At 42.4% G+C, this 26866-nt stretch overlaps 1 protein-coding gene across 1 annotated transcript in view; it reads right to left on the bottom strand.

The window, feature by feature from the left end:
• Window positions 1-25977, bottom strand: part of LOC144719533 (calmodulin-regulated spectrin-associated protein 1-B-like) — a 59526-nt gene extending 33549 nt beyond the window's left edge. Inside the window, exons 1-4 of the mRNA XM_078595542.1 lie at window positions 25708-25977; window positions 7950-8071; window positions 3475-3587; window positions 1748-1879 (exon numbers count right to left, since the gene is read on the bottom strand). Of these exons, the coding sequence (XP_078451668.1) occupies window positions 1748-1879; window positions 3475-3587; window positions 7950-8064 (360 nt within the window). The 5' untranslated portion in view covers window positions 8065-8071; window positions 25708-25977. The remainder of the gene's footprint in view (window positions 1-1747; window positions 1880-3474; window positions 3588-7949; window positions 8072-25707) is intronic.
• Window positions 25978-26866: the final 889 nt, after the last annotated feature.

Here is a 26866-nt window from a genome sequence, read left to right as displayed (position 1 = left end):
TTGTTGTGGGAAAGATATAATGAATGATGACATTTAGATACGTTTTCTTTAGACACAATATAATCGTAATGTTTCTAAAGACATGCTAGTATTTACAATCAAAGCATTATTTTAAGTACTCAATAGTATGATCATACTTTAATTATCCAGCATCTCGAACTTTGAAACTCTAATGCGATTAAAAGTGTTTCATGTTTATTGTTCTGGGCGTGACTGCTGCCTTACTGTGTGATGTTGAATCATTAGGAGGCTTTTGCTGTGATGTTGCACAAAACTCCATTTACAATAATATACTTTTCCGCATTAGCTTACATTTTGCAAGGGGAAACCTTGTGTCATTAATACACAAAACCGGGGGAAATGTGCATGTAGTCAGAGGATGTGTGCATATATATGCAAGACAATGTTAATGTGCATGAGTTTGTTTTGGTGCATTTGGTCCCCGAGTCTGTATTTGAAGCTGTATGCTTAAACATATCCATGTACAAGTTCAGCCCTTTCATCAATACAATGCTGGATGAGGGCCTTGCCACGCCCCGTACGTCCTGGCGGTTATTACACTATACTTCACCATGGTAGTCAGTGAAGGTGAGGGGCATAGAAATGGGAGCAGAGAAGTACAGCACAACATTGTTTTTTTCTGCACTGCCCTCTACTGCCCGCAACATAACCTGCAGAGGCCTACAACGCCTGCTTTACGAATGGTGATCGTCCCCAACCAAGGACTACCCAGGCTCAACCCTGCGATTCAAGGTGATTTGTTCACAGACATCCATAACAACTTGTAAGTGCGTGCATACATACATATGGGTTGGTGCACTACTCCACAATCTGGGTGACACAAGTTATATTGCTGGCATTGCGCAACATCAACAGCACATACTTTCCATCTGTACTGAGTCTCCCCTACATGTAACACACCTAAACGAGGCAAAGGTCGCTGGGTCTACAGCTCGTTGGCCACACCACTAGTGCATTACGTGCTCAGCCTGCCTTAATGGATGCTCGCTAATAGCACTTTAACTAAACGGCTGCAGAGTTTTGTTTTTGTTTGATGCGCATGCGTATTATAAGGCGTGCATGGGAGTGGGTGTGTGGGTGTGTGTGCACTCTTGTGTGTGTCGAAATCTGGTTCTGCCGGTAAGAGTCTGTATCATGCCAAAGGGCACACGTAACACCCTTCACATTTCACAACCCATCGCGCTGTGGCCGGTGATTGTACCAGTGACTGGTGGAGATGGCACTTGTGGCAGTAACAAAGCTGAACGGTGGTGTGTTTGCCGCTTGTTGTAGAGGTGCACGGTTCAAGCCCAGCAATCGCACTGAATAGTACTGTGTATGTATTATCCATATGACAGGTGGCATTTGCTTTATAGTGGATGTTAAAGATCCCGTGACATAATTCGAGTAGGACACGTGTGCCGGCATCACGGTCCAAATTTTGCGAATTTTGAATGCCACATAGCAATATCACTCCGAGTGGAGGTGATGTACGCACCTCCGATTAGTACGGTTGGCTACGTATGGTGCGAAAGAAGTTCAACATACACATATATACACATACATAGTGGCAACCTAATACCCACTTGCAAGCCGGTGCTGTGTTCACCCTGTGCTGCACAGGGACAACTGCCACCAGAGGTCCTCCTTGGCTAGACTGCTGCAGGGAACTGAGGTGTATTGTATGGAGGCGCGGTATAAATATGAGGTGGTGATGGTGATGATGATGGACGCGTAATTGACTCACCATGCGCAGTGGCATCTGGAGGAGATCAGACGCTGTCACCGGGTAGTCGCCCTCCTCGGTCACGTACAAGCCTCGCCTGGACAAGGCCTGAATGACAGGCCAGTGGCCTGGGGATGTATTGTACCCTAACATCTGTGTTCACACACAAACACAGACAACACACAAGTCAATGACCTCCCATGTAGCCATACGGACTGTTAAGTGCTGTTAGTGAGCATTTTGGAAGGGTGGAATGGCGCATCAGGATATCGTGTAGCCAAGATCATGCCTCGGCACCTTTGTTTCCCCTGTGCCAATGTTTACACACCACACCAAATACTAATTTAAGGCTGAGTCAACCAAGGGGATGCCCAAAACCAGTTCATAAATTCACCACTGACATTATTCGTGGTGGACAATCGAACTCAGGATGCCAGTTTAGTATCACAGCGCACTAATCACGACACTTATGGTATTCGCACAAATACACACACAGTCCAATGCACATGCAGGCAGGTCCATCCACATGCCCTCACATGGGTTAGGATTAAGAGATTAAGCATTAGAGGTCACACTTTCATTAAGTGAATGTTTTAAAAGCCTGCTTTTACTGCAGGAACATGAATGTTCCCACAGGAGGAGGGGGAATTACATTACAAAGCAACAATATCGGGTTTTTTTTGTTGATCGAAGGTATTTTTTTTATAATAACCTGCACAATAAAATCTCTATGGTTAATGATGCCGTTATAATTCACATGTTCCCTCAGGTCTGAATAAGAAAGTAACCCAGAAGATGCCATTCCATTATGTGGTGATATACATGTACACAAAGAGCCCTTTTGTCAATCCACTGCTGGATGAGTGCCTCCCCACGCCGTGCATGTTTTACGTGATCATAATTCACCACACCCGTTAGTGCGGGTTGGTGAAGGTGAGGAGAATAGACAGAGAAGCATAGCAGTGCAGTATAACAGTGAATTTTGGCACACTGCCCTTTACTGTGGACCACATGTGGCTCGATGATTAAGGCAAATGTTTGAAATCATTTTGATTGCTGGGGACTCCGATTCACATGGAGGCCAATGTGCCTTTGTTGGCAGAACTTGGCAAAAATCTGCCAATGTCTCCATTGGAAACAGTGAGACAAAGCGCCCTGGTGACCTGTTTTCAGCTGCCTCATCAACACGCAAATTTGGCCTGAGGCCTATCCAATTAAACATATGGAAATTAGAACAACAATGTAATGCAGCCCGTAGACCCATTGTCTGCTGCAGGTTCTGACTGCTGACTGATCAAGTACACCACCATCGCCGACAGCAGGGAGATCTATAATTCTTTAACCCGTTGCCATGCATTCCAGCCACCGTCACAGCTCGAATGCAGTCACAGTCTGGCTCGCTCTTGAAAACTAGGGCATCTACAAAACGACAAGGTCTGACGCAAGGACAAACCTTGACCTATTTATATGAAGAAAAAAAATGAAATGCCACTAAATTGAAAATAATGACTTAAACGGCACTGCTATCAATGGGTGATACTTTTTTTTTTAAACAGGCGAACACGTTCAAGCGAAATGCTCACACAACTGTACTTGTCCCCCGAGGCCAGAAAGCAATCAACACGAAGAACACTCACGTGTGCACTCAAGACACATACATACACACGCATGCACGCACACCCAGTCTCTACGTGACAGTTAACACCCCCTGCTAAGCTCAGCAATTGCAGCATGCACTCGCCACTCACCACACGTGAACACACTCGGCTGTACACGTCCCCCGAGGTCAAAAGACGTTCAACGGAGGTCTTCAGCCTCCCATCGTCCCCGTAGGGGTCTTTCAGGTCCGCCGAGATGAGATCTGGGGGGTGTAGACATGGTTGCAGAACCTTGGTAAATGCAATACAACGCCCATGGACAGGTGATGACGATGCCACGACGCATCTGGTGTACACACCTGTTGTAGATGGTAAACCGGTGAAACGATAACACTGCGGTAATGTTACAATGTTTGCGATGGAAATGCTTAACGCCTTTTGTGTGTGCAAACAACGCAATGTGTGTAACACACGTTGCCATGAGCATAAATATGTTTTGGGACTGGCACAGTAAGCTGTCAAAATAAAAATGATTTTTTTGTGTGAATAATACATCTACAGGCCTCTGAGTCTACTGTTGGGAGAAGGCCTTCGCCATGTTTTGTCGTTCAGGGGGGGTGGCCAGATTTACAGCACACTGCGCTAACCCCACGTCACTAGAAGTATGGTCAAAGAACCTCTATGGCGGACAGAGACCGTCATCTGGCACGGATTGACAAAGGGCTGTAAAATAAAATGGAATATATTAACATATTTTACAGGAACACATTATTACCACGTGTGCCTTGCTTGCAATCCTGTACTTTAACCAAATCCTCTGAAATAGCAAGTTCATGGTTGCAGCCCATTGGTTCTAGGCTGAGAAGTAGATGTATTTAATTGATTTGTAAACCCAAATAGAATTTTACTGCATAGCATTCAGTCACCAATGGCTTCACGAAAAGCTTCATTCCATGAAATGTGTTAGATATGCAATTGTATATAAGGTAGCTGACAGCAAACACATGTGATGGCCTGATATGAAATTGTAACTCTTTACATGCTATGCATGTGCAGTGTCTGTTGAGAAAGGCCGAACAAACTGACTCGAGAGCGGATTTGTGGCGTGATATTTCAAGGGTCGTTCACCGATGTGATGCCGCACTGACTACAGAGGTTCTGGAAGGATGTATCTTCAGCTCATAACATGACACTGAAGGTGCAAATGTGATATCATTAGGTGTTAAATAATTTAAATAAATAACATTTTCAAACAAGAGGCAAGTATGCCTCAGGTTGGGGCATCAAAGCGAAATTCTTTGTTGAAGTCACTTTCCACACGACGAGATAATTCAAATAACCCTGAATGCAATGATCAAAAGCTTTACGGGTTACAACATTACACAGACGGTATTAACATAAGACAGTAACACTAAGATGGCACACCCCACCAACCAAGGGCATTTGTTAAAAGCAGCACAGCAGTAAAGCCTGGTGACATGTGACGGCTTAAAATTCATTCGCTTTGGGGTATTTAGAGAAACGTACATGGCAGCTGGGCAAAATTAAATTCAGCCATGGCTCGCTTTCTGCTCATCATCCTGCACATTCTGTGCCTCCATCAGCAAATACATATTTCTTTTCTTTCCCCTTTAAAAATTCACACCACACTGCATTACCACAGGCACCAAGGCAAAGAAATATTTCGTCACGCTCAGTGACTTGTACTAGGCACACGTTCAGTTGAGTCTGCCAGAACGGATCCAGTCAAGTTAAACATGGGAAATGTCTAATGCAGTAGTCGATGTGTCAGCGAGACTCGAACAGAAATTACGAGGATACCAACATGCCCCTGGGAAACAAGTAAAGTCTAAAGTAAAAACAATTACTGTGGCAATTTCCTTAAAAAATAATAAATCACGACTTCACAATGAAGTTGTTGTCAACTATGGGTGTTAAATCATTAACTTGCTTTATTGCATTTGCTGCAATAATATAAATTATTAATTAAACATGCCAGGATGAAAATTTGCAAAGAATAATTTATTAACAATTTATTTTGTGTCAATTATATATACTCCCAAATTTATACTTTCAACATTATTTTCAAATATATTACTACACTTTTGGAATTATTGTAAGAAGATTTTTCTCTAAGATAAAACACACATTTGTGCTATTATCTAGAGTTTCAATAACAGACCTTCATGTCTTCGTAAGGCGTATAGCTCCGACTTAACATGCATTTCAAATTCTCAGGGTTATTCAAACAGGCAGGAGGAATTCAACCACAAGAGGAAAGTTCAGCACGAGCATCAACTATTAATCACGACAACATGAAATTAAACAATGTGCACTAACCAATGTTGAGGAAGCACATGGTCTTTAATGAGCAACTCAGACCAAAAAAGGGATTGAAAAAATATTACCCAGCTGGAAAATTGGCACCGAAAATATCCTTTTCATTTAAAATCTGAGTTTTATGCAAGCTGAATTTACTGAGGATCCCCGCTTTAAAGAGGCACATTAAATACCCAATTTGGCTTCTGAGATAGGGACGTGTGGAATTTTACAGCCCACGTGCGCACGATTTAATCGCCGAGTGGAATTTCTATAATTCTAAGCGGCAGACAACTGACCAAAACACTAAATAGAAAAGGTTTCCTTTACTTAATGCATTTAATTTAGCATACATTTTTTTTCAATTAAAAAGGTTCAGCAGCAAGCTCTATATAAAACATTACATGACGATTAACTGCTGTGTACTCCTTTTGCCCAACTTCAGTATGTTTTTACACCTAGTTTGCTGGATTGTAATGGATTGAAAAACAAATATTACGTTGTCAATTGGCAAATCTTAAGTTTCAAGGCAACCATGTAATCTTAAGATGACAATCTCGCCACTGCAGGCGTCAGATGGCCAGATGTTAAATACTTCGCCTGATATGCAGGACTTGGGTTCAATCCCGACCCTGAAGCTCGTATATTTGGAGTTTGCATGTTTCGATTTAAAGCTTTCGTGACTGCAGGGATTAATCTTCTTGGTTCTTTCAGTAAAGTCACGTAGAATGGAAATAATAAAATAATAAACATTTTACATAATAAAATACAATAAAATACAATTGTATTTTATTATGTTAATATAATAAAAATAAAACATAATAAAATACAACAAAATACAATTGTATTTTATTATGTAATATTTTTATTATTTTATTATTTCCCTTCTACGTGACTTTACCGAAAGAACCAAGAAGAGTTTGCATGTTGTTTGCGTGGCTTTTTTCTCCGGGTCCTCCGGTTTTCCCCTCCACATTTAGAGTAATTGGCTGCTTTTAATTTCCAATTGATGAGCAACTTTTTTGAGCTATCATTTGTAGTCAGGTTGCTTCTGAAAAGAGCTATATAGCATGTGCCTTACCTTGTAAAATAAAATAAAAACAGTAAATAGTTTAGTTCATAGATTGCAGACATATGATAAAATGTCCTTTACTACTTCAGACCTTTTGGCAGTTACATAAACTGGAGCTAAGAAAATGTACTTAAGTTGCTTCATGCAAATAACCCCAGAGGCGTTTTTACCATTGCAGTGAAATGTCACGCGCTTCTCTCTTCAGGCAAACACTCCGCAAAAGCCTGGCCCTCTTGCTAACAACACAAGCATTTTTCACTTCACTGGAGATGCCTATCTGAGCGAGTGACATTCGTCAGAGAGCAGGCATTTAAATTATCAGACACTGCTGTTACGTGAGCCAGACCACAACTTCACAAATCACAACTGTATGTGAAATAGTGCAGCAAAAGCAGATACCTGCGCGACTGTTTTGTTTATTTCTTGCATACTTTCAGTGTCCTCCCACACGTGCAAAGCAACCCAACATTTACCATTCGAATGACTCATGGGCAAAGTGTCCATTTTGCAACACTGAGCCAGAGCATTAAGCATATTCCTTGGATTATAAGACTCTCCAGAAAGGAAGGTCTTGTCACAAAGACAAACACATATACCTACTAGCTTACAAGATGCACCCCCAACCTTTGGTTTAAAGTACATGTTTTGAAAAATAATTGTAATATTTTAATCACTGCCAAAGTGATTGGGTTTAAATCCAGGCATCAGTGATTAAATAAAGTTCAGCTTTTCATGTGTGAATGTTTCAGCCTAATCACTAATGTCGACCAAAAATAAACTAGTATATACGTTTGACCAAGAACTTGAGTTTTGTTTTTAACTTAGGCTTTGCCAAACTCTAAGATTAAACTTAACAAGTGTCAGAATACTGACATGCGCCAAATCTCTTTTTTTATATACGGAGTGCCTCCCAGCGTTAGGCGACAGAGTCGTACTGAATTGTCTCCAATAAGTTTTATGGAATCATCATCTCTGCATTGAGGCTCGGCTGGCTGGCAGATTTCATCGGAGTAATGAGGATGTAGTTGGTATTAAAATTCTTTTATTAAAAACACACCACAAATGAAGCAAATCACCAAAAAAGTTTCACAGGAATGCTTTTTGCACAGTACATCAAAGGCTTCTTAAAAATGCCGTGTGGGTCACATGTAAGTTTAAAAAAAAAATCAGCAACCGAAAGAATGGGCTTGCGGATAGATCACCGTCCAAGCCCGGGTCACGAGTCACCACTCACCTGCTCCGTAGGCCTTTGCGAAGAGCCATGCCAGCGTGGCCTTCACCTTCGCGCGTTCGGCATCGTAACTTTCGGCAGAACCCCCCCCCAGATCCTTCCAGACGCCTGCTTCCATCCCTCTCCTGGCACAAGAGCATGCACACACACATACACACACCAAAGACAAAGATCATTCATCATCTTACCTATAAATGTCATTTTTCGTCCGTCTGTCTGTCTGTCCGTATGTCTGTGTGTGGATGAAACTTGCGAAGGATTTGGCTCGCAAACCGTGGTGTTAACGTTTATTTAAAAAAATAGCCAGGTACCACGCCATAAGCCCCGTGGTGAGCCACCACTATTCAATTTTCCCGTCCGTCAACTTTAAAGTAGTTAAATTAACTATTTAGTGCTATTTATGATTATTTATTTACTTACGCCGCTCTGTAAGCGCCTAAGCGCGACAAAGCTGACCGGGGTTTGCTCCGAGCAACGCACACGCGCGATCTGTGGAGGGGGGTGGGGAATTCTCATTCGTGTTACAAATGCTATAAAAATACACACAACACCGAGGTTAATTCTTCAAGGTGATGTCCTGTTCTACCCCCACCCACCCCAATGTGTGCAGTTACTACTATAGAGTCGGTAGATGCTACTACTATAGGCCGTAGATACTACTGCAGAGCGGGCCACCCCGGCCGGCTGGGCAATCTAGGCAAGGCCGGGGGCTCTGCACGGGACTAGGCCTCACCACGGCACTGTTAAGCAAGTACTATTTTCTTTCTTTTTTCGCTAAACTCAAGTAGATAGAAAACTTAGATTAAAAAATTCAGTTCGGATATATTAAAATAATGTGCGTCGACAACTAATATTTCAATATTTAGTTAGTAAATCTTTTTAAAAAAGATGTTTGTGTCTAAGTCCTTCTGTGCGTGTGAGTCGATGTGCATGTCTGCGTCGATTTGTGTGTGTGTGTATGTCCGTGTGTGTGTGTGTGTATAAGTCGATGTGTGTGTGTGTGCAAGTCAATGTGTGTGTGTGTGCAAGTCGATGTGTGTGTGTGCAAGTCGATGTGTGTGTGTGCAAGTCAATGTGTGTGTGTGCAAGTCGATGTGTGTGTGTGCAAGTCGATGTGTGTGTGTGCAAGTCGATGTGTGTGTGTGCAAGTCGATGTCTGTGCGTGGCTCCATGTGAGTGTGTAAGTCCATTTCTTCATGTGTGTGTAGGTCCTTGTGTGTGTGAGTCGTGGTGACGTCACTGCCACTTAGTGGCGAATGGCGGTTGTTGTTGTTGTGCGAGTCGGTGTGTGTAAGTGACATTTTTTTTTTTAAATTGTGTGTGCGTGTCAATCTATGTGTGTGAGTCGATGGATGTGTGTGTGTGTGTAAGTCCATGTGTGTGTGTGTAAGTCGCTGTGTTTGTAAGTCGATGTGTGTGTGGGTCGATGTGTGTAAGTCGATGTGTGTTTGTGTGTGTGTAAGTCAATGTGTGTGCGAGTCGATGTGTGTGTGTGTACGTCGATGTGTGTGTGTGTGTACGTCGATGTGTGTGTGCGTAAGTCGATGTGTGTGTTAGTCGATGTGTGTGCGAGTCGATGTGTTTGTAAGTCCATGTATGTGTGTGTGCATAAGTCGGTGTGTGTGTACACGTCGATGTGTGTGTGTGTACACGTCGATGTGTGTGTGTGTACGTCGATGTGTGTGTGCGTAAGTCGATGTGTGTGTTAATCGATATGTGTGCGAGTCGAAATTATATGCAAACAACCGGGATTAATGGAATAAACAAAACTGTATGAATGAGCCAGTAAGACAAAAATAGCATAGAATCACAGCCCTGAGCCACGACAATTTATTGCACAACTGGGTGAGGTAAATTCATTACGTGAATATTAATCACTGCTAGTGGTGAAGCAACAAAATACGCATCCTTAAATGTTGAGCATTTATTTAAACAAAAAATACAGAGCAACTATCAATGTTTCACTGACACATCTCATAAAAACATCAGAGCCGGGCAGGGAAAGTAACTTACACCCCATCCCATACTAATATTTAGAAAAAGGGATTTTGTGCAATTTTGCTCGGAGGTATGCCAAGCGGTTATGGCCTGTAGAATACCATTCACGAGTTTCATAAGACTTTCATGAAATAATCGGGATGATGCGGTGGTTACTGCACTGCGCTATGAACTCAGAGAACCGAGTTTGATTCCCAGCCTGCATAAGAAACATAATTCTTATTTAGACTGGAAGAATGTCCAGAAGGGGCAGGTCAGAAAGTTTCAACAACAAACAATACAAAAACAGATAGAGTAAAGTATAGTCACTAAATAAAAATAAGTAAAGTATATGGGAGACCATTGAATGTCGCGGGTTTATTGTTCGCGGTTTCGACCTATCGCGGGCAACCTCTGTGCATACCAATTTAGCTATCGCGGGGGTTCGTTTTGGCCTTTCAGGGGTATTCTGTACACGGAAGTACCATATCGCGGTGTTGTGTGGCCGATACCGCGGCGTGGGGCGGGCGAGGGACGCGAGCAGTCGCACCTAAACTTTTGCCATGCAAGCTTTTTGCAAAAAAAAAAAAATCTCCCGTGTAGCACCTATGAAGGCCAGCATGGCACACGAGGTGGTAGGTGGCCAGCACAGCGCCCGTCCGACAGCGTCTCTCTAGTGGCGACATGTACACACCGCACCAGGTACTCATTTAAAGCTGAATCAACCTCAGGGGAGGCCCATGACCGGTTCAAATAATCGTCACTGATGTTGGCCGTGAGCCGGAATCAAACTCGGGTCGCGGGGGTTCTTAGCGTGCCACGCTAACCGCTACACTACCACTCGCAAACCAACACACACACCTGCTTTGGATCATCAACATTGAGTACCATATTTATTCAGTATTCCTACTACTATTTATTGTCTAGAAATGTTCTTTGTATATGGTTTTTATATGTTAGTTTCAATTATTTCGTTTTTAGATTATTTGGGCATACAGTCCAGAAATATATTTTTTGGTTGCTGTGTGCCTAACCCCATTATTAAGGTAAGGCCCAAGTATTAAATATCGCGGTTTTAGCTTTCACGGCACTTTCCAAGGACGTAACTCCCGCGATATTCAAGGGTCTCCTGTATAAGTACAAATTGCGCAAGTACATCAATTCTTGCCCATTTTTCAACACCAAATGTAAGCTTTGGCAAGACAGAAAAACAAAAAGTCCCACACCACACCAAGCCAACACAGTCCCTCAAAAAAAGTGTCCATTAAAATTGAACTATGGATACATGGGCAAGAATCAAAGTTAGAAATCACATTTGCAAATGTGGTTGTCTCCAGCACTAATCTTCTGCTTCAGAATATTTTTTAAAGGAAGATTTATGATGCCAAGCCACGGCTACCATCAGTACTGTGTGATATCTGAATCGATCCTGAGCATCCCATTTCATAAACCCACACCGACCAGTGTGGTGAAGTATGGTCAGACGATGCCTATGACGAACATAGCATAGGTAGACCTCCTATCAGCAGGGGATTGACAAAACATCCCCCCCCCCACACCTCCGATGAGTATGGTTGGCTACGTACGGTGTGAAAGAAGTTCAACATACAGTAAAACCTTGGATTGCGAGCATAATTAGTTCCGGAAACGTGTTTGTGATCCAAAGCACTCGTATATCAAAGCACTCGTAATATCAGTTGTGATCACGTGACGCTCGGCAGACAAAGCGTATACACGTACTACTCGCATTGCAAGACATCGCTCGTTTATCAAATTCATATTTTTACACACTCTTAGTTCTTTCGGTAAAATTAATAAAAAATTAAATACAAATCACGATGTTTCGGAGGCAACACAAGTCTCCGTCATCAGGTGGGACCGTCACAGCCAGATTTGCTGCATCAAGTGAGGCAGGGATTCAAAATGCAAGCCCTTAAATACAAGTTGAGGGGGGAGGAGAGGGGGGGGGAGCTTATCAGAATGTGGTAGCCAATGAATGGAACGTATCGGGAGGGGGGGGGCTAGAAGAAGGCACGAAGTGCTCGTAGGCGTCGGCGACGTGGACGTGTTTGTGCGCAAGTAACTATTGGAACTTCATTTGCCAGTAAAAATATGATAATTGTTTTTTTACCCTTCTATCTGGCAACAAAACTGACACCTTTTTTACGCGTCATCTGGTCCAACCCATGTGAGACTAGGCTCTAAGGAAAGCTGTCTCGGGTGTGGACCAATCAACTTCAAGGACAGTGCACATTATCAGAGTTATGTTTTTTTTGTTTGCATTATGACTGCAGGTATTATGGTCTATGTAAACATGAATCCTTGTAAAAAACGTGTCAGTTTTGTTGCCAGATAGAAGGGTAAAAAACCAATTATCATATTTTTACTGGCAAATGAGGTTCCAATGGTGTAAATGCTTACCCCGAGCTCTCATACTCTGATGGTGCATTGTCTTTGAGTTGTGCACCTTTTGGCGTCATCTGGTCCAACCCATGTGAGACTAGGCTCTAAGGAATGCCGTCTCGGGTGTGGACCAATCAACTTCAAGGACAGTGCACATTATCAGAGTTATGTTTTTTTTTGCATTATGACTGCAGGTATTATGGTCTATGTAAACATGAATCCTTGTAAAAAAGGTGTCAGTTTTGTTGCCAGATAGAAGGGTAAAAAAACAATTATCATATTTTTACTGGCAAATGAGGTTCCAATGATGTAACTGGGAATGTTAACACTCGGTAAAGTAAAATAGTGCCTGTCAGATAAGATGGTCCAAAAAAAAAATTTTGTTCGTCTTGCAAAACACTCACAGACCAAGTTACTCACAATCCAAAGTTTTACTGTACATACAAAAGGCAAAATGTACGTTTTAATATAGAAAATTATCAGCAGTGGTAACCATATCGAGAAGCTGGCCCCACCGCAATAATGTGGAATGACAAACATTGGCAAAGGAACTCTAAAGGGGAGGAGCACAACACTAAATTCCGTTCGCAGGCAGACACTGACCTTTTTATTTCGTCTTAGAAAGGTTAGGCTGACCATTTTCACTACACTCATTAACACCCTCCTGGAGTATCAACAGAGATCATCAAAGTCCACAATCATACGCACACTTGTTTATAGTTTGCCCACGGGTACATGAGGGAGCTGGAGGTGGGTGCAATGAACTTTGGACTGAGACAGCTAAAAAAACTACCGCAGCCACGTGCTTCTCCGAGACAAGGTACATAATGGTTAAACGATATAAAAGAACCTGTAGAAAACACCCTCAAACACGATGATGCACCGTGACACTCTGTACATGCTCTCAGTCAAAAAATATGCGTTCCATGTCATACTATCGTGGTGCCGGATTGCCAAGCCCATGCAGCACGAGATGGGACTTTGGTTTACGTGTCTAAGAACGTTGCAATTGGTGAGCGAGGCAGTGACTTGCAGCTCTTGCCCTAGATGATGGAACATCAATACGTATATATATCAACATCACTATTCCCATGGATATTGCTATCTAAGAAAGAGAGAGAGCAAATCTCGTACCCATCCTTGTGCCACTGCAGTTTTCGTGGTCGTCATTAATTCAGAGTGGGTGAAGAATCTCACCTTCCTTTCAAAAGAAGTCTGAGCTCGCCTCAGTCCTGAGCTCGAGGCTGAAATTACATCTTATTACGACCGATCTCTCACTGCTGACTTTCCACAAAGTGGCACTCAATTTAGAGACCCTGTGAGGAATGCAGGTTTGAGTGGATCCACCAACAGCCATGTTTACTCATAACTGTTTTGTAAGTTCAGAGTTCAACCCACAGGACCACCAGGCTAGATATACCTTTTCGATTCGAATACTGTACAAAATCACCTGCAAACGCTTGTATGTGTCAGGGGTTGAAGTAGAATGTAGTAGTTACTTTAACCTGACATGATTTTTTCATCGTCAGTCTCAATTACAGTTGGTAGCCGGAGAGCAAAACGATAAAACTGTCGCTTGTCAAAACAAAACGGAGTTACAAGCAAGGACAATAGAGCGATGCAAGTTACATAGATCAGCAACCCGAGACGGGATGACGTCTTTGAAATGATCCGCCCTTGGCAAGAGGGCATGCGACGCAATCTGACGCTATCGGCAGAATCCGTTTCATATCCGATACGATGTGGATATGAGTTACCCTTGTGTCTGTGTGTGTTACTGTATTGCTGGGTGTGGATGGTGCGCACCTGTAACCTAGCGTTTCGGTAGCAAGGACTGCTGGACTGAGCGGATTTGAGAAACTTCCAAATCCACGAAGCTGCGTAATGGCCAGAAAATGACAGATTTTAGTTCATGGGATTTCTCTAGGATAAATATTCAGATTTTAACATTAAAAAAATACTTAAAACTGATATTTTCCACGTACGGACACTTGAAACAAATACTGCTGATGCACAGTGTCAAGCCAGGTATGGGGCCCCCCCTGGAATAAGCATCTTGCTGCACCAAGAAGCACCTTAATCCACACAGGTTGGAACGTAAAAAAATGTTTTGTTATGTGTTTAAGCATTGGGATTAACACTCACGGCTGGCACAATAGTGCGCATGTAAACATAACATGAACTAAAAATGTTATGCTAATTACACGCTGACCTAAAACGCAGAACAAGAGAATCGCTATCGCTGTAATCAACTGCAAATTATTATTTGAGTGACCGATGGCAGAACATTTAAATGGTCTTCAAAAAGGTTCAGTCAGGATGAGCTTTTCCTTATATAACCAGGATCATTTTACTGAATCAAAGGGTTTTTTTTTTTTCTCAGAGAAATGGGTGAGGTGGGTGGCCCAGGGGACCAATACCGCGTCACGGACATGGAGCCAGATCCTAGGTTTGCACACAGGAATATAAAAGATAACACAGCTTTTTGACATAATTACAAGAGTAGAATTGCAACTTCGGGGCTATTCCCCGAGGTGGAGCGGTGCGCTGCTCATGGCCGGGCTTCTGAAAGATGCCTTGCCTCATGACATGACGCTGAATGCACAATTGGAATAAAGGTTTGTAGTACGAATCAAGCATGCAATATGACGCATTTCACTTCAGCACAATAAATGTAATGTACGCTAGGTAGGTATTTACAACATTCACGATGTTAGCCTGGACCACACAGCAGATCGTCCTTATCTGAACAACCAACAATCTTTTGAAAGACAATATGCACATGATATCACATTGTTTGGAAATGTCAAAACTATTTTCATCTTCTTAGGTTTTTTCCGGTAAAGTCACGTAGGTAAAACATTAAAATTAATGAAAGTAAAATAAAATAAAAATCACGACGTTTCGGAGGCAACACAAGTCTCCGTCATCAGGTGGGACCGTCACAGCCAGATTTGCTGCATCAAGTGAGGCAATGATTCAAGATGTAATCCCTTAAAAGCAAGTTGAGGGGGGAGGAGAGGGGGGGGAGCTCATCAGAATGTGGTAGCCAATGAATGGAACGTATTGGGAGGGAGGGGGGCAGGGCTCAAAGACGGCACGACGTGCCACGTAGAACGCATCGGGAGGGGGAGGGGGCGGGGCCAAAAGAATGCACGACGTGGTACAAGTCGGCGGCGTGGACGTGGTTGTGCGCAAGCAACTACTGCTGCACACGCCAACGCATTGGACAGAGAGGGGGAGGGGAGGCCAAAAGATAGTGTGGTGCAAGTGTACGTGGACATGTGTGTGTACAAGCACCTGTTGATACACATGATAGAAAAGAACGAAAATGCCCATGTTTATACCAGTGCTGGCTGAACAATGAAGAGAGTACTGTTAAACACTGGGGATGTTAACACTCGGTAAAGTAAAGTAAAATAGTGCCTGTCAGATAAGATGGTCCAAAAATGTGTAATTAAGTCTTTTTTGCGTGGTTGATAACATCTTTCCAATGATTACTAAGTTTGTACCCATCATCACGGTTGAAATTATGTCTGTGTTTGTATATTTGTATGGCTTCGTGTACAAACCTTTGATGGTAGCCAGGAGGCTTGCAGAGAACCTTGGTCTCGGAAAAGACAATTTCATGAGAGCCCACCGAGTTGTAGCAATGATCGGCAACGGCCGAAGAATCAGTTCTGCCGTGTTTCAGATCTGACTTGTGCTCGCGGACACGATCAGAAAGATGACGTTTCGTTTCTCCAATGTAGCAATCACCACAAATGCAACTCAATTTGTAGACTCCAGGATACTTTAAGTCAGGAACGACATCCTTCACAGATGGAATCAGATCACGGATTTTTTGCACCGTACTGAATCGGACTTGGATCTTATGTTTGTTTAGAATTTTGGAGATCTTTTTGGTCACGCCTGCTATGTATGGTAACGTGATAGTTTTGGTCGGAGTTTCATGTGGCTGTTTCTGTGTGGTGGGAGAAACAGCTTGGCGGATAGTGCGGTCAGAGTATCCGTTCATCCTGAGAGCCCGATGTACATGTCTTAATTCACCGGTCAGGTGGTGTTGGTCAGAAATGCCATGGGCTCTGAGGTATAGCGTTTTAATGAGAGAATTCTATTTTAATCTACAGATTAATCATCTGCATGGAATGGAATACAAGCACAAAGATCCACCTTGTAGCTTTTTATGGAATGTTGGGGCAAGTGCTATTAGCGAGCACATATTAAGGCTAGCACAGTGCTCATAAGGAGGTGATGTAGACAGCACCAGGACCGGCTTCGTTTTTTCTCAACAATGCTGATGTTTATACACCACACCAGGTATCCATTTAAGGCTGAGTCAATCCATGGGAGGTCCAGAAATTATTCAGACATTTGCCACTGATGTTGTCCATGGCTGGAAATAAGACTTACATTCGTAGTGCAGCGAGGTAACCACTGTACCACCACTCGACCCTGGCAGCAGACACATAATCACATTTCTAACCCAGCTGAGTGTTGTTCATATGCCACCCTGCTGTGGGCTGCAGATCGTTCCTTGAACTTCTGTTCTTTAGATTTGACTGTCTGCTGTTCTCATTATGGCCTCAAGCCGGTATAAAATTACACTTGTTTGCAAGCAGGGAGTGAAAAAACACTGGTCTTGCCACCCACACATGATTTCCACATGGATTTCAGAGCTATTCAACTGAGATAATCCTCCCATAATTAGTGCAAATGAGGGCTTCTCCCACACACGTAATAAGTAAAACAGAATGCTCAATGAGCGGTAAATGCACAAAATATCGCCTTGCCCAGGTACAACCAGCTGCTGTTTACCGTCAACATTATGACATTGTAGAGTAAAACACAATGACTGTTGAGTCGGGCCTTGGTCTGGTTGGGGCATGTTTCCATAACTAGAATTTAACTCCCCGAGCCTTTAACAAAACTGTAAGCCACACACACCCTCTCTGTCCATAAAGAGACCAACTAATGAAACAAAGGCCACTGCACTGATGAAAAAAACAGGCAAAGGTGCAGCGGAGTGGATGCTTCACAATCCCAATTCGTCACGGCAGCGCTGTGATCCCACACAAGGCAAAGTTACTTCACCAAACACCCACTTTAAAAATCGTTCACATACAGCCCTTTTGTCAACGCACTGCCGGATGAGGGCCTCCCCACGCCGTGTGGCCATGGGAGTTATTTGATCCACCACGCTGGTCAGTGTGGGTTGGGTAAAGCGGGGAGCATGGACGTGTAGCATATGAGTACAATACAGGGTACGGCAATGTTATTTTGCTTCACTGCCGTCTGCTGCTCACCACATAGCCATCTCTAAAGATGCGACCCACCTACTGTACCGAGGCAATCAAACACAAGTTTAGTTTCATTAACGAGACCAAAAATAAGAACTATTAAAAGTTATTTTAGGTTTACTCTAGTGCAGCGACGTGTTAAAAAGTATGACCGCTTCAAGTGACTGTAAAATATATTTTTCTAATTTTTATCTCTTTATAAATTCAAACTTGTGTTCGACTTGTTCTAGGTAGGTATCTGACAAAAATGTATATTATTTTTTGATTGTTTCTTCCTCAAATCTGAAACCATAAAATACCGAGAAATCAAGAGACCAAAATGCTGAAAATACGATTCAAAAGAGCATGGGGAAAATAAATCAGACTTTCTTAAACCCGATCAAAATAAATGTTCAATGAGTGGAGGAATATCGCTATGAATGTGGCTTGGCAGTCAGACTAAACAGCCATGTGACCCTCATGGAACTGTGCGCATGTTTACTCATTAAAGTAGGGCAACAAAAAACGTTCATTCGCTGCTGATGATGATCACGAGACACAGTCAGTGCCATGCATAGAATAAACTTTGTCTAGAACATCTGGATTTTCGTGAAAAACCTGATATCGATGTTTCAGACACTCCCAAAAGATGAGCTATTTTGTATGACAATATAATTGCAATTGTCCTACAATATGTTACGAAACACTCACCGGGCAGCACCTCAAGCCGTTTGTATTATGGTTTAACACATAGCTTCAGCATTTCTCAAGCATTATGCAATAGTTTAAGCGATATTTCACAGGGAAGTTGTGATTTGAATTCTATCTGGCAATGCTATTAGGATATTTATAGGGTACAGTGTACTGCCATCAGAAATTCATATTTCTAAAATGGCTCACACTCGGTGAAATGCTAATAATTTCCCATATTCCATGACAAGTATTTATGAAAATTCTGTTTCATTCACATTTTAACGATGAAGCATGACGAAGATTGCCTCTGCCACTTGCATGACTGTAACTGCAACAAAATTCCCAGTTACTCCAAAACTTAAGTCTTCTATTTACTCCAACTGCAACCAAGCTTTAATGCTGTGCCCACATATAATAAGGTGCCATTGCCGTGATTTGTTCCAGCCAGAAATCTCAGAAAAACTAACAAAAATTTCGGACACGTTCCAAAATTATGACAGATCACTCTTAAAATGTCACTGGTTAATTTAGATCATAAATATTGACTTGTGGGAACGATTCATTTCGTGGTGAGATATGCTGCAATTGACCGTGCTGTCATGTTGTTCTGCACAGTACCAACTTAGTGGTTTTAAATGAATTTTAAACAGCTACTTAAAAAAGCTATTACTGCTAATGATTTGGTTTTCATGGAGATAAAACATCACGCTATTAGCCTATGTTTGGTGCCATGCCGATAGCATAAAATCTTGTACTCAATGCACCAGTTGTGTAAGTTGCATGAATGTGATCAACGGTTGCTATATCTCTCTATGGGAGGAAATGAATGCATGTGCTGTAAAGCTGCATTAAATAGTCCTGAAAATTAGTTGTAACGAGCTCAAATCAGCTTATTTATATAAAAAAAGAACGTAAGCACTGTACAGTCTTCTAAAGAGCAATTGCAGCGAGTTGTATTATCATGAATTAGTCGACAGTGTTCGTGTGATATCTAAATGCAATATAAAAGCAGCAACGTGCCATATGTGAGACTTACTGTGCCAAGCAAGTTCATGAAATCAGGAATAGTGGTGACGGCAAACAATGACTGGGTCTGCCGAGGCGACTGGTTGGGATATTACTTCATGAACATCATTAAGTCACGTCAGTTGAGATATAATGCGACGGGCGCATTTTAATTAAGGCACATTTCACACGCATAAATGTGTAGTTAACCCGCCACCACCCGACAGTCAATTAGTAAGGTTTGTCACGTAAACAAATCGTGCCAATTAGTTACTATTTCAGCACACCACCGGTGTGTTGGAGAGTAAACCCAACAACATTTATAAATTTGAGTAAGACGTTTCTCGCTGGTGATTACAACCAGCTTCATCAGGCAATTTCCTAGAATTGTTTAAGTCTGGATAGTGCTTGGATGGGTGACCAGCAGATAAAAAAAACTGTTACAGGCTGCTGCAGGGCCACATTGTGGGCATCAGAGGGCTGTGCAACAAAAACCAGGTCGTACGGTACTTTGCTCCCACGTCTATGGCTCTTCACCAAACCCGCATGGACTAGCATGGTCACAAATAACCACGATAACCCGCAAGGCGTGGGCAGGCCCGCATCCTGCAGTGGGTTAACAAAAGGGCTACAAACGTAATGCACGGACAACTTCGTGCATTTCGGTGGCGCCGGCTATATTTTATACATTTTGGGAATATTGTAACCATGTTGACTTTTGCAAAAGTGATATTTCCAAACTTCTCTGCAGTCAAATTAACGTGCAGCTCCAAGACTGCTGTTGTGGAGTGACTGGAGTGGTTTTGGTAGTACATGTTGTTTATGCCATTTATTGTGAAAATTCCGTAACAGTTCCTATGATTACTGTTTCATTGCTTTCATGGCTTTATTTTGGTGATTTCGAAAAGTGTATTGGTTTAGCCATGTTTGTTTGTTGTCGTACAGAGTTAGACTGATGGCCTTAATCTAAGTTGTCTTGTGGTTGTTGTTGGTTGTTTGACTTGCATCCCACTGGGATTTTTGCACACAGCGTTGGTGTACGGTGTTTTATTTCTGCAGTATTTTGCTGTATTTTCTTGGATTTTCTGTTTGCACTCAGTCACATAGTCACTTTAAAATGTTTTTTGTTCATGTTTTTTGTTCATGTTTTTTGTTTGTTGCGGTTGCACCCGATTCAAGAGCCGAATGGCTCACAGAGCTATACCTAATAAATGAACTTGAACAGCCTTTAACATTTAAGGCACGCAGTCCATTTCACATCTGTACATTAGCCTCACAGTGTGAATGAACTTGGTGCTGACTCAAGCACTCATTAGGTTCATAAGTCAACCACCACCCTGCCACCTTTGGAGTAGACTCGAAACTCTCTTGCGGGGTTGTCCTCACGCTGTGTCGGGCGTGTTTTATTGGTACCATTCTCGAGAAAGAATGTTGTTCAAACCAGTTTTATTGGTTATAACAAATCCTACATTCCAACACAAACGTACCTTTTAGCTGAAGGGCACAGGAGTGGTGACACATTGTGAAACAAGTTGACAGAGTGGACTCATCAGTGATCATCTAAATTACGAATAAGAGATAAGATTTATGGTGGCAAAAGACCACACAAGTGTTTAAGTATTTTAATCTGTGTACAAACACGGCCAATTTTTGCTTTGAACTTCACCACTAAGGGAAATTACATCTGAAAACTCATACATATTCAATGTTCATTTGCAAGTGTAGCCTTTCAAGCTCCCACAGGTAATTCTTCTACAAACTAATGAGAAGGCATTTTCACTCACGAATGTGACAAAACTAACCCGTCTGGTGGATACAATAAGCGAAATGTTCAACTTGCCACATTTACATTTCTGGTAGACTTGCAAAACAATGCATATACAATGTTTATTGGTGCTTGGAGTCCACCCTTGTTATCCCAAACACCAGTTCTGAAAACAACCCTAGCGAGCAGCTAAACCTAAATTAACCAAACTATGCAAAACACAGCACATATACCCACCGATCCCAAAACCATGGGTGTGCAGAATAGTGAGGTCAGTCAAATGATAAAACTGCTAAAATTGATGACAAAGGCAATTGTTGAAGCCTAACCAATGTTTCAAAAAGCTACAGCTTACAGAACTAAACGTGAGTGGATTTAAAATCCCACAATCCCTTGTGAGCCTTGTGCTTTTTCCATGTGGTGTGGATTGATTTTTGTTAAAACGGAAGATTTAAGGACAGCCGTGGGTGAATCTACATTAACCCCTTGTCCATTGGGTCCTCCCTCACCCCTTTACAAAGGCAGTTGAGTTCAGTGGCATTGATGTGCAAACAGAAGTGTTTTTTTACTTTAGAGATAAGAAACTTCTGTTTACACATGAAACGTCCAGTCTTAACTCATTTACATTCTCAAACACACAGCCCTTGACAAAAAAGGTAAAACGAGGATGGTCGTTAGTATTGCTATCGGATTTGTTTTGGGGGGTTGTACCGTGTGTCGTTAAGCATGATATCCGACGTACTGGGAGCTTCTTCCGGAAAGCAATTGAGCAGCTGACATTCTGCTTTTTAGTTTTATAAAGTGCCCGGTGGCTGGTGTTCGATGTAGACCAGCCAATCTTGATTATTTGCTTCGTACATTCAAACAGACTTTCTGTTTGGACATCAACGCCACTGGACGCTACTCCATATTAGGTGCGGCGAAGCCTCACTTGCTCTACTTCCATGTAATCGTCGGACATTGCGCCAAAGACGCGGTACAACCCGAAAACACATAGGAGAGCTGTTCATCAGCACAACCCTAACAACGTACTTGGTGGTGGTGTCATTCGTATGGTTTTGTAACATTCATACCGCAATGAAACGCAAATACAAACTCCGCCACCACTTGTCTTCAGTCACGGATCCCTGCAAAATCTGCTGCGTCACAAATCCACCCAAAGGAACTTTGAAAGGTCACTGTGCCTATACACGAGGGAGGTCTTTCCCAAGGGGGAAAGGGGCTATTAGATGTGCAAATGACACACAAGTCTGGGATTAAAATAGACAGTCAATTAATTTTCGCGATTTTCATTAAACATCAAACACACAGGCAAGTAAAGGCACCAAAAAACTGTTCCAAATAGAATTCCCTGACTATTGAAGCTGCCCTGGTGACACAGCTTTACGGGAATACTTCAGATCATCTTCAATTGCTTCCTTTAGGTCAAGGGTTTGTTTTGCATTTACGAAGGGCCCTTTGCCTGAAACGGTGCCACTTGTTTATTGTACGTGTTGTGTATTGGTAGTTCAACGTACAACGGCTGGTAGGCCATGCAGTTTTGTGGAAGCCCAATAAGTAATTCATTAAATTATTTATAGAAGAGTACACAGAAGTGTCGTCCAACAGTTCCTGGACACGTGCTAACGAGGGACACGCCTTTGTCAAACACTGTTAACCTCCCGGGAATGTAAGGGGCAGACTCCAACACTGGTGGAGTGAATTTGAAAAAGTCAGACCATTTTTATGATTAAACCGTCTGCGTGAAGCTCAGCCAATCCAAGGTGCGACTGACATTGTGGGTCGGTCACCTTACGTCACTTAAATTAGCCACTGAACAAAAGGGTGAGACGCACACATTCAGATGCACATGTTCTCACAGCGGGAGGGATAACTAGTCTCCCTTTTGTGTTGACAGCGAATTAACAAAGAGGCTAAAAATAGCTGAATCCTGCAACACCCCTCAACTATTTAAACACGCGTGCACGTGGGGATGGTAAATTATCAATTAAGCAACAAAGGCTTCGCCAGAATTTTAAGCAGATTACAACAGGAATGGGAAATGTCCTTCGAAGTTATCAGCATAGGAATGTCATGCTGGAGCATTGACGAAAACGACAATAGATTGTAAGAGCAAAAACAACTCGTTAGTGTTAGTAGTAACGTAGTTCTCAGTTCAATTATGTTTAATAGGTTGGAAAAAACTGTATATGGAGTCATTACATAATGTAAATACTAACAAACGTTAAATTAGAAATGGTGATTATTATAATTGACGAATAGAAAGTGAAGAGGTAATTTCTGTTCAGAATGTGTGGGTAGTTGACGATAACAATTCTAATTTAGTATCCACTATTCCTATACAAGACTTGTATTTTTGGATTATCAACCACAATACATTTTACACTAAGATGAACAGCAGTGGTGACACGAGTACAACAAATACATTCATATTTGTAGGAATGCTATTTATAAACCCTATTGTGATTCGTGTGATAATGAAGAACGAAAGTGAAACTAATATGCCGAATAATCAGCATTTATGTCTGCAAGTGTAAATGCTGTACAGATGTGATGATAACCTAACACAGTTAAAACTAATTATCTGGTGATGATGCTACGTTGGCAGCACAAATAACAAAACTCAAAGCTCGTAAACAACACGGCCATAAATGAAAATATATAATCGGTGACGTTTCGGGCAATGGTCCTGGCTTCAAAGCACATAACACAGTATGGATAGTACTTCATATCGTTACGTTAGTAGTGTATATAATTACAAAACTGCAGTTATGTGCAAAGCTAATCATATTCAGCCCATTGCTAAAGGCCCTCCCTCACGCCGTGTCGTGCACGGGGCTTTGTCTGACCCATACTTCGTCACATTGGTGAGTTGCAGGTTGATAAAGTGGGTCGCAGATCCAGCTCAGACATCACTCACGAGATGTTAAATACCTCGCCTGGTGGCTTCGATACCAACCCTGACGATACCTGCTGCTGTATATTTGGAGTTTGCGGTGTCTCTCTCTCCCCGTGGTCGCGTGGAGTTTTCTCCGGGTCCTCCGGTTTTTTCCCCTCCACATTTCAAATCAACATCACCACGCGTTATTTGAACGCTTTACATTTCCACATCGGCTACTTCGTTGAGCTATCATTTGTGGCCAGGTCGCTTCTGAAAAAGAGCGATAGAGCTCAGTGGGCCTTACCTGGTCAAATAAAACAAATAGTTTATAAAATACATAGAACTGGGTTTAGATTGCAGTGCGCTAACCATTGTGCCACCGCTCCACTTGTAATTATGTACAGTACTTGGTGGGTCTCTATACATCCAATAGCCAATACAATAATTGTGCATGGATTCTAGATTTGAAGCTTTCGTGACTGCAAGAATTCATACTCTTAGGTTTTTTCGGTAAAGTCACGTAGGTAAAAAATAAATAATAAAAATAATAGAAATAATAATAGAAATAACATAATAATTGTGCATGGATGTTGTAAAACATGACGTTAGTGTCCACACGTGTTATCATTACAATCGTTGCTTTTATGTTTTTATTACGGCAATTATCATCGTCATTATCATCATCAGCAGCAGCAGCCGGTGTTTATCCACTGCTGGATGAAGGCCTGCCCAAGCCATGGTTGTTCAAACGCCACGCGTGTAGATATAATACACAATACGTAGGCGCGTGAATATTGTAAACACGAGATTAATTATTGATTTAAAGCTTTCGTAACTGCAGGGATTCATATTCTTGGTTCTTTCGGTAAAGTCACGTAGAAAAAAAATAAAAAAAATAAAAATATAAAACAATAAAAAAATGTCTTGCTGTGGATTTCAAACCCAATGATGATTGCTTGTGTTGCAGTCGTGATAATTTTTATTGTTTTATATTTGTATTATTTCATTATTTCCCTTCTACGTGACTTTACCGAAAGAACCAAGAATATGAGATTAATTCTTATTATGATGAGGCCACGGTAATGATGATAACCGTGTCGGTAGAAGGGAAATAACAACACCAGGTAACGATGATAAGCGAGGTAATTGCGGTCATCGACATCATGGTTCGTGAACTTTGATGGTAACGATTGTGATGGAAATGTTGACGATGGTAAAGAAATGTAAATAATGGACGATAACGCTCCTAAGAGGCAATGGTAACGATACCACAGGTGATGATGGTGATGATGGTAATGAGGGTGACTGGCTGTTAACGATGGTAACCACGTCGTGATAACCTTGGCAGTAGTTATGTTGGCAACAAAGCCAATGGTAACGATACCACAGGTGATGGTGATGATGGTAATGAGGGTAACTGGCTGTTAACGATGGTAACCAGGTCGTGATAACCTGGGCAGTAGTAATGTTGGCAACAAAGCCAATGGTAACGATGGTAACCAAGGTGATGATACCGATGGTCGCGATATCAACATAGGTAACGGTACCAACCTCGTTGATGGTAACCACGGTAACCCAGGTAATCCAGTAATGATGGCAACGCGGGTGACGGTAACGATTAGAACCGAGCCAATCAATGCTAAGGAGTCACGTGACGGCACCCGCGGTAACGTTGGCAACCTCTGCGACGGTATCCACGGCAACCAAGGCGATGGTAACGATGGTAACCGCGGTGGTAACCACGGAAACGCCACTCACCGGCTCAGTCGCGATCTTCACTGCGGGGTCGTTTCCGTTCCTCGTCGGTCTCGCGGCATCGTTCGCTCGCTCGCTCAATCCCAACACCGGCAAACAATTAGACGATCAATCTGCCATGATCACCGCCTCGCCGTGGCGAACAACGGCAATGTGATTGCTGGTGGTAATAGAAGTCGCGGCGACGATGAGGATGAGGGTAGCGGTGCTAATAATTTAGCACGCACGGCCGCAGGAGCTCAAAGACGCACAGGTAACCACCCCACGCGCATGCGCACTGAGGGGCAGGGCCGATCACCTCTGTCTGTGGGCGGGCTTCTAATCGGGGGCGGGGGGCGGGGGTGTGGCGCAGACAGAAGCTTGTTGTTTATTTTTTTTCCATCAATTTTTTTGTTTCAAATTTTTTAAATTATTTGCTCATGTTGCAACACACTGTTTCTATTGAGATATAAAATAAGTAAATAATGTGTTTATTTTGGACGCTATTGTGGGATTTGTTTTCATGCGGAATAAAGACGTATTGATGTGGCACCGTTTGTTACTGGCCCCGAGGCATTGAAACCCAAGCCATGCTCACAGGCATCAGATAAAGATGCAGATCACTTCAATAACAGACATTAACACCGCCGCATAAAATACAATGTTTATTTTTTACACATCCCATCAGCAACATGACCTTCTGGGAATGCGTTATATCAGCAGCATTGGTTTAAAACATTTCAACTCTAGAAACATGCGTTTAGATCATTTGCCTCCTATAAATGTCCACATGATAAGCCACTTCGTTGAGCTATCATTTGTGGCCAGGTCGCTTCTGAAAGAGAAGATAATTACTCAGTGGGCTTTACCTGGTGAAATAGAAAATAGTTTATTTTCATAAATATTTTATTTCTTTGTGATTTGCTCACCTTTCTTAGACTTTGCACTCCTCCCGTGTTTTGTGATGTTTGTTGTTGTAACTTTATGACTCGCCCCTACTGGACATCTGTGAAATAGAGCTTTATAGCTCATCGGATTCCTCTACTATAAATAAACACATTCCTGCGGAGGGAGCTGGTAGGAACGTTGGGTTGCTCGGTCAATGGCCAGGGTCAACGGCGGCGTGGTGTACTCCGAAAAAATGCCCGACTGTGAGGGCGGGCACAAGCCGGCGTGAGTAGGT

This window comes from Lampetra planeri, chromosome 6, assembly GCF_965212315.1.
Source record: "Lampetra planeri chromosome 6, kcLamPlan1.2.h2, whole genome shotgun sequence".
In the NCBI taxonomy this organism is placed as follows: Eukaryota; Metazoa; Chordata; class Hyperoartia; order Petromyzontiformes; family Petromyzontidae; genus Lampetra; species Lampetra planeri.
The sequence above is the reverse complement of the archived record's forward strand: the minus strand, read 5'-3'. Positions and strand labels throughout refer to the sequence as shown.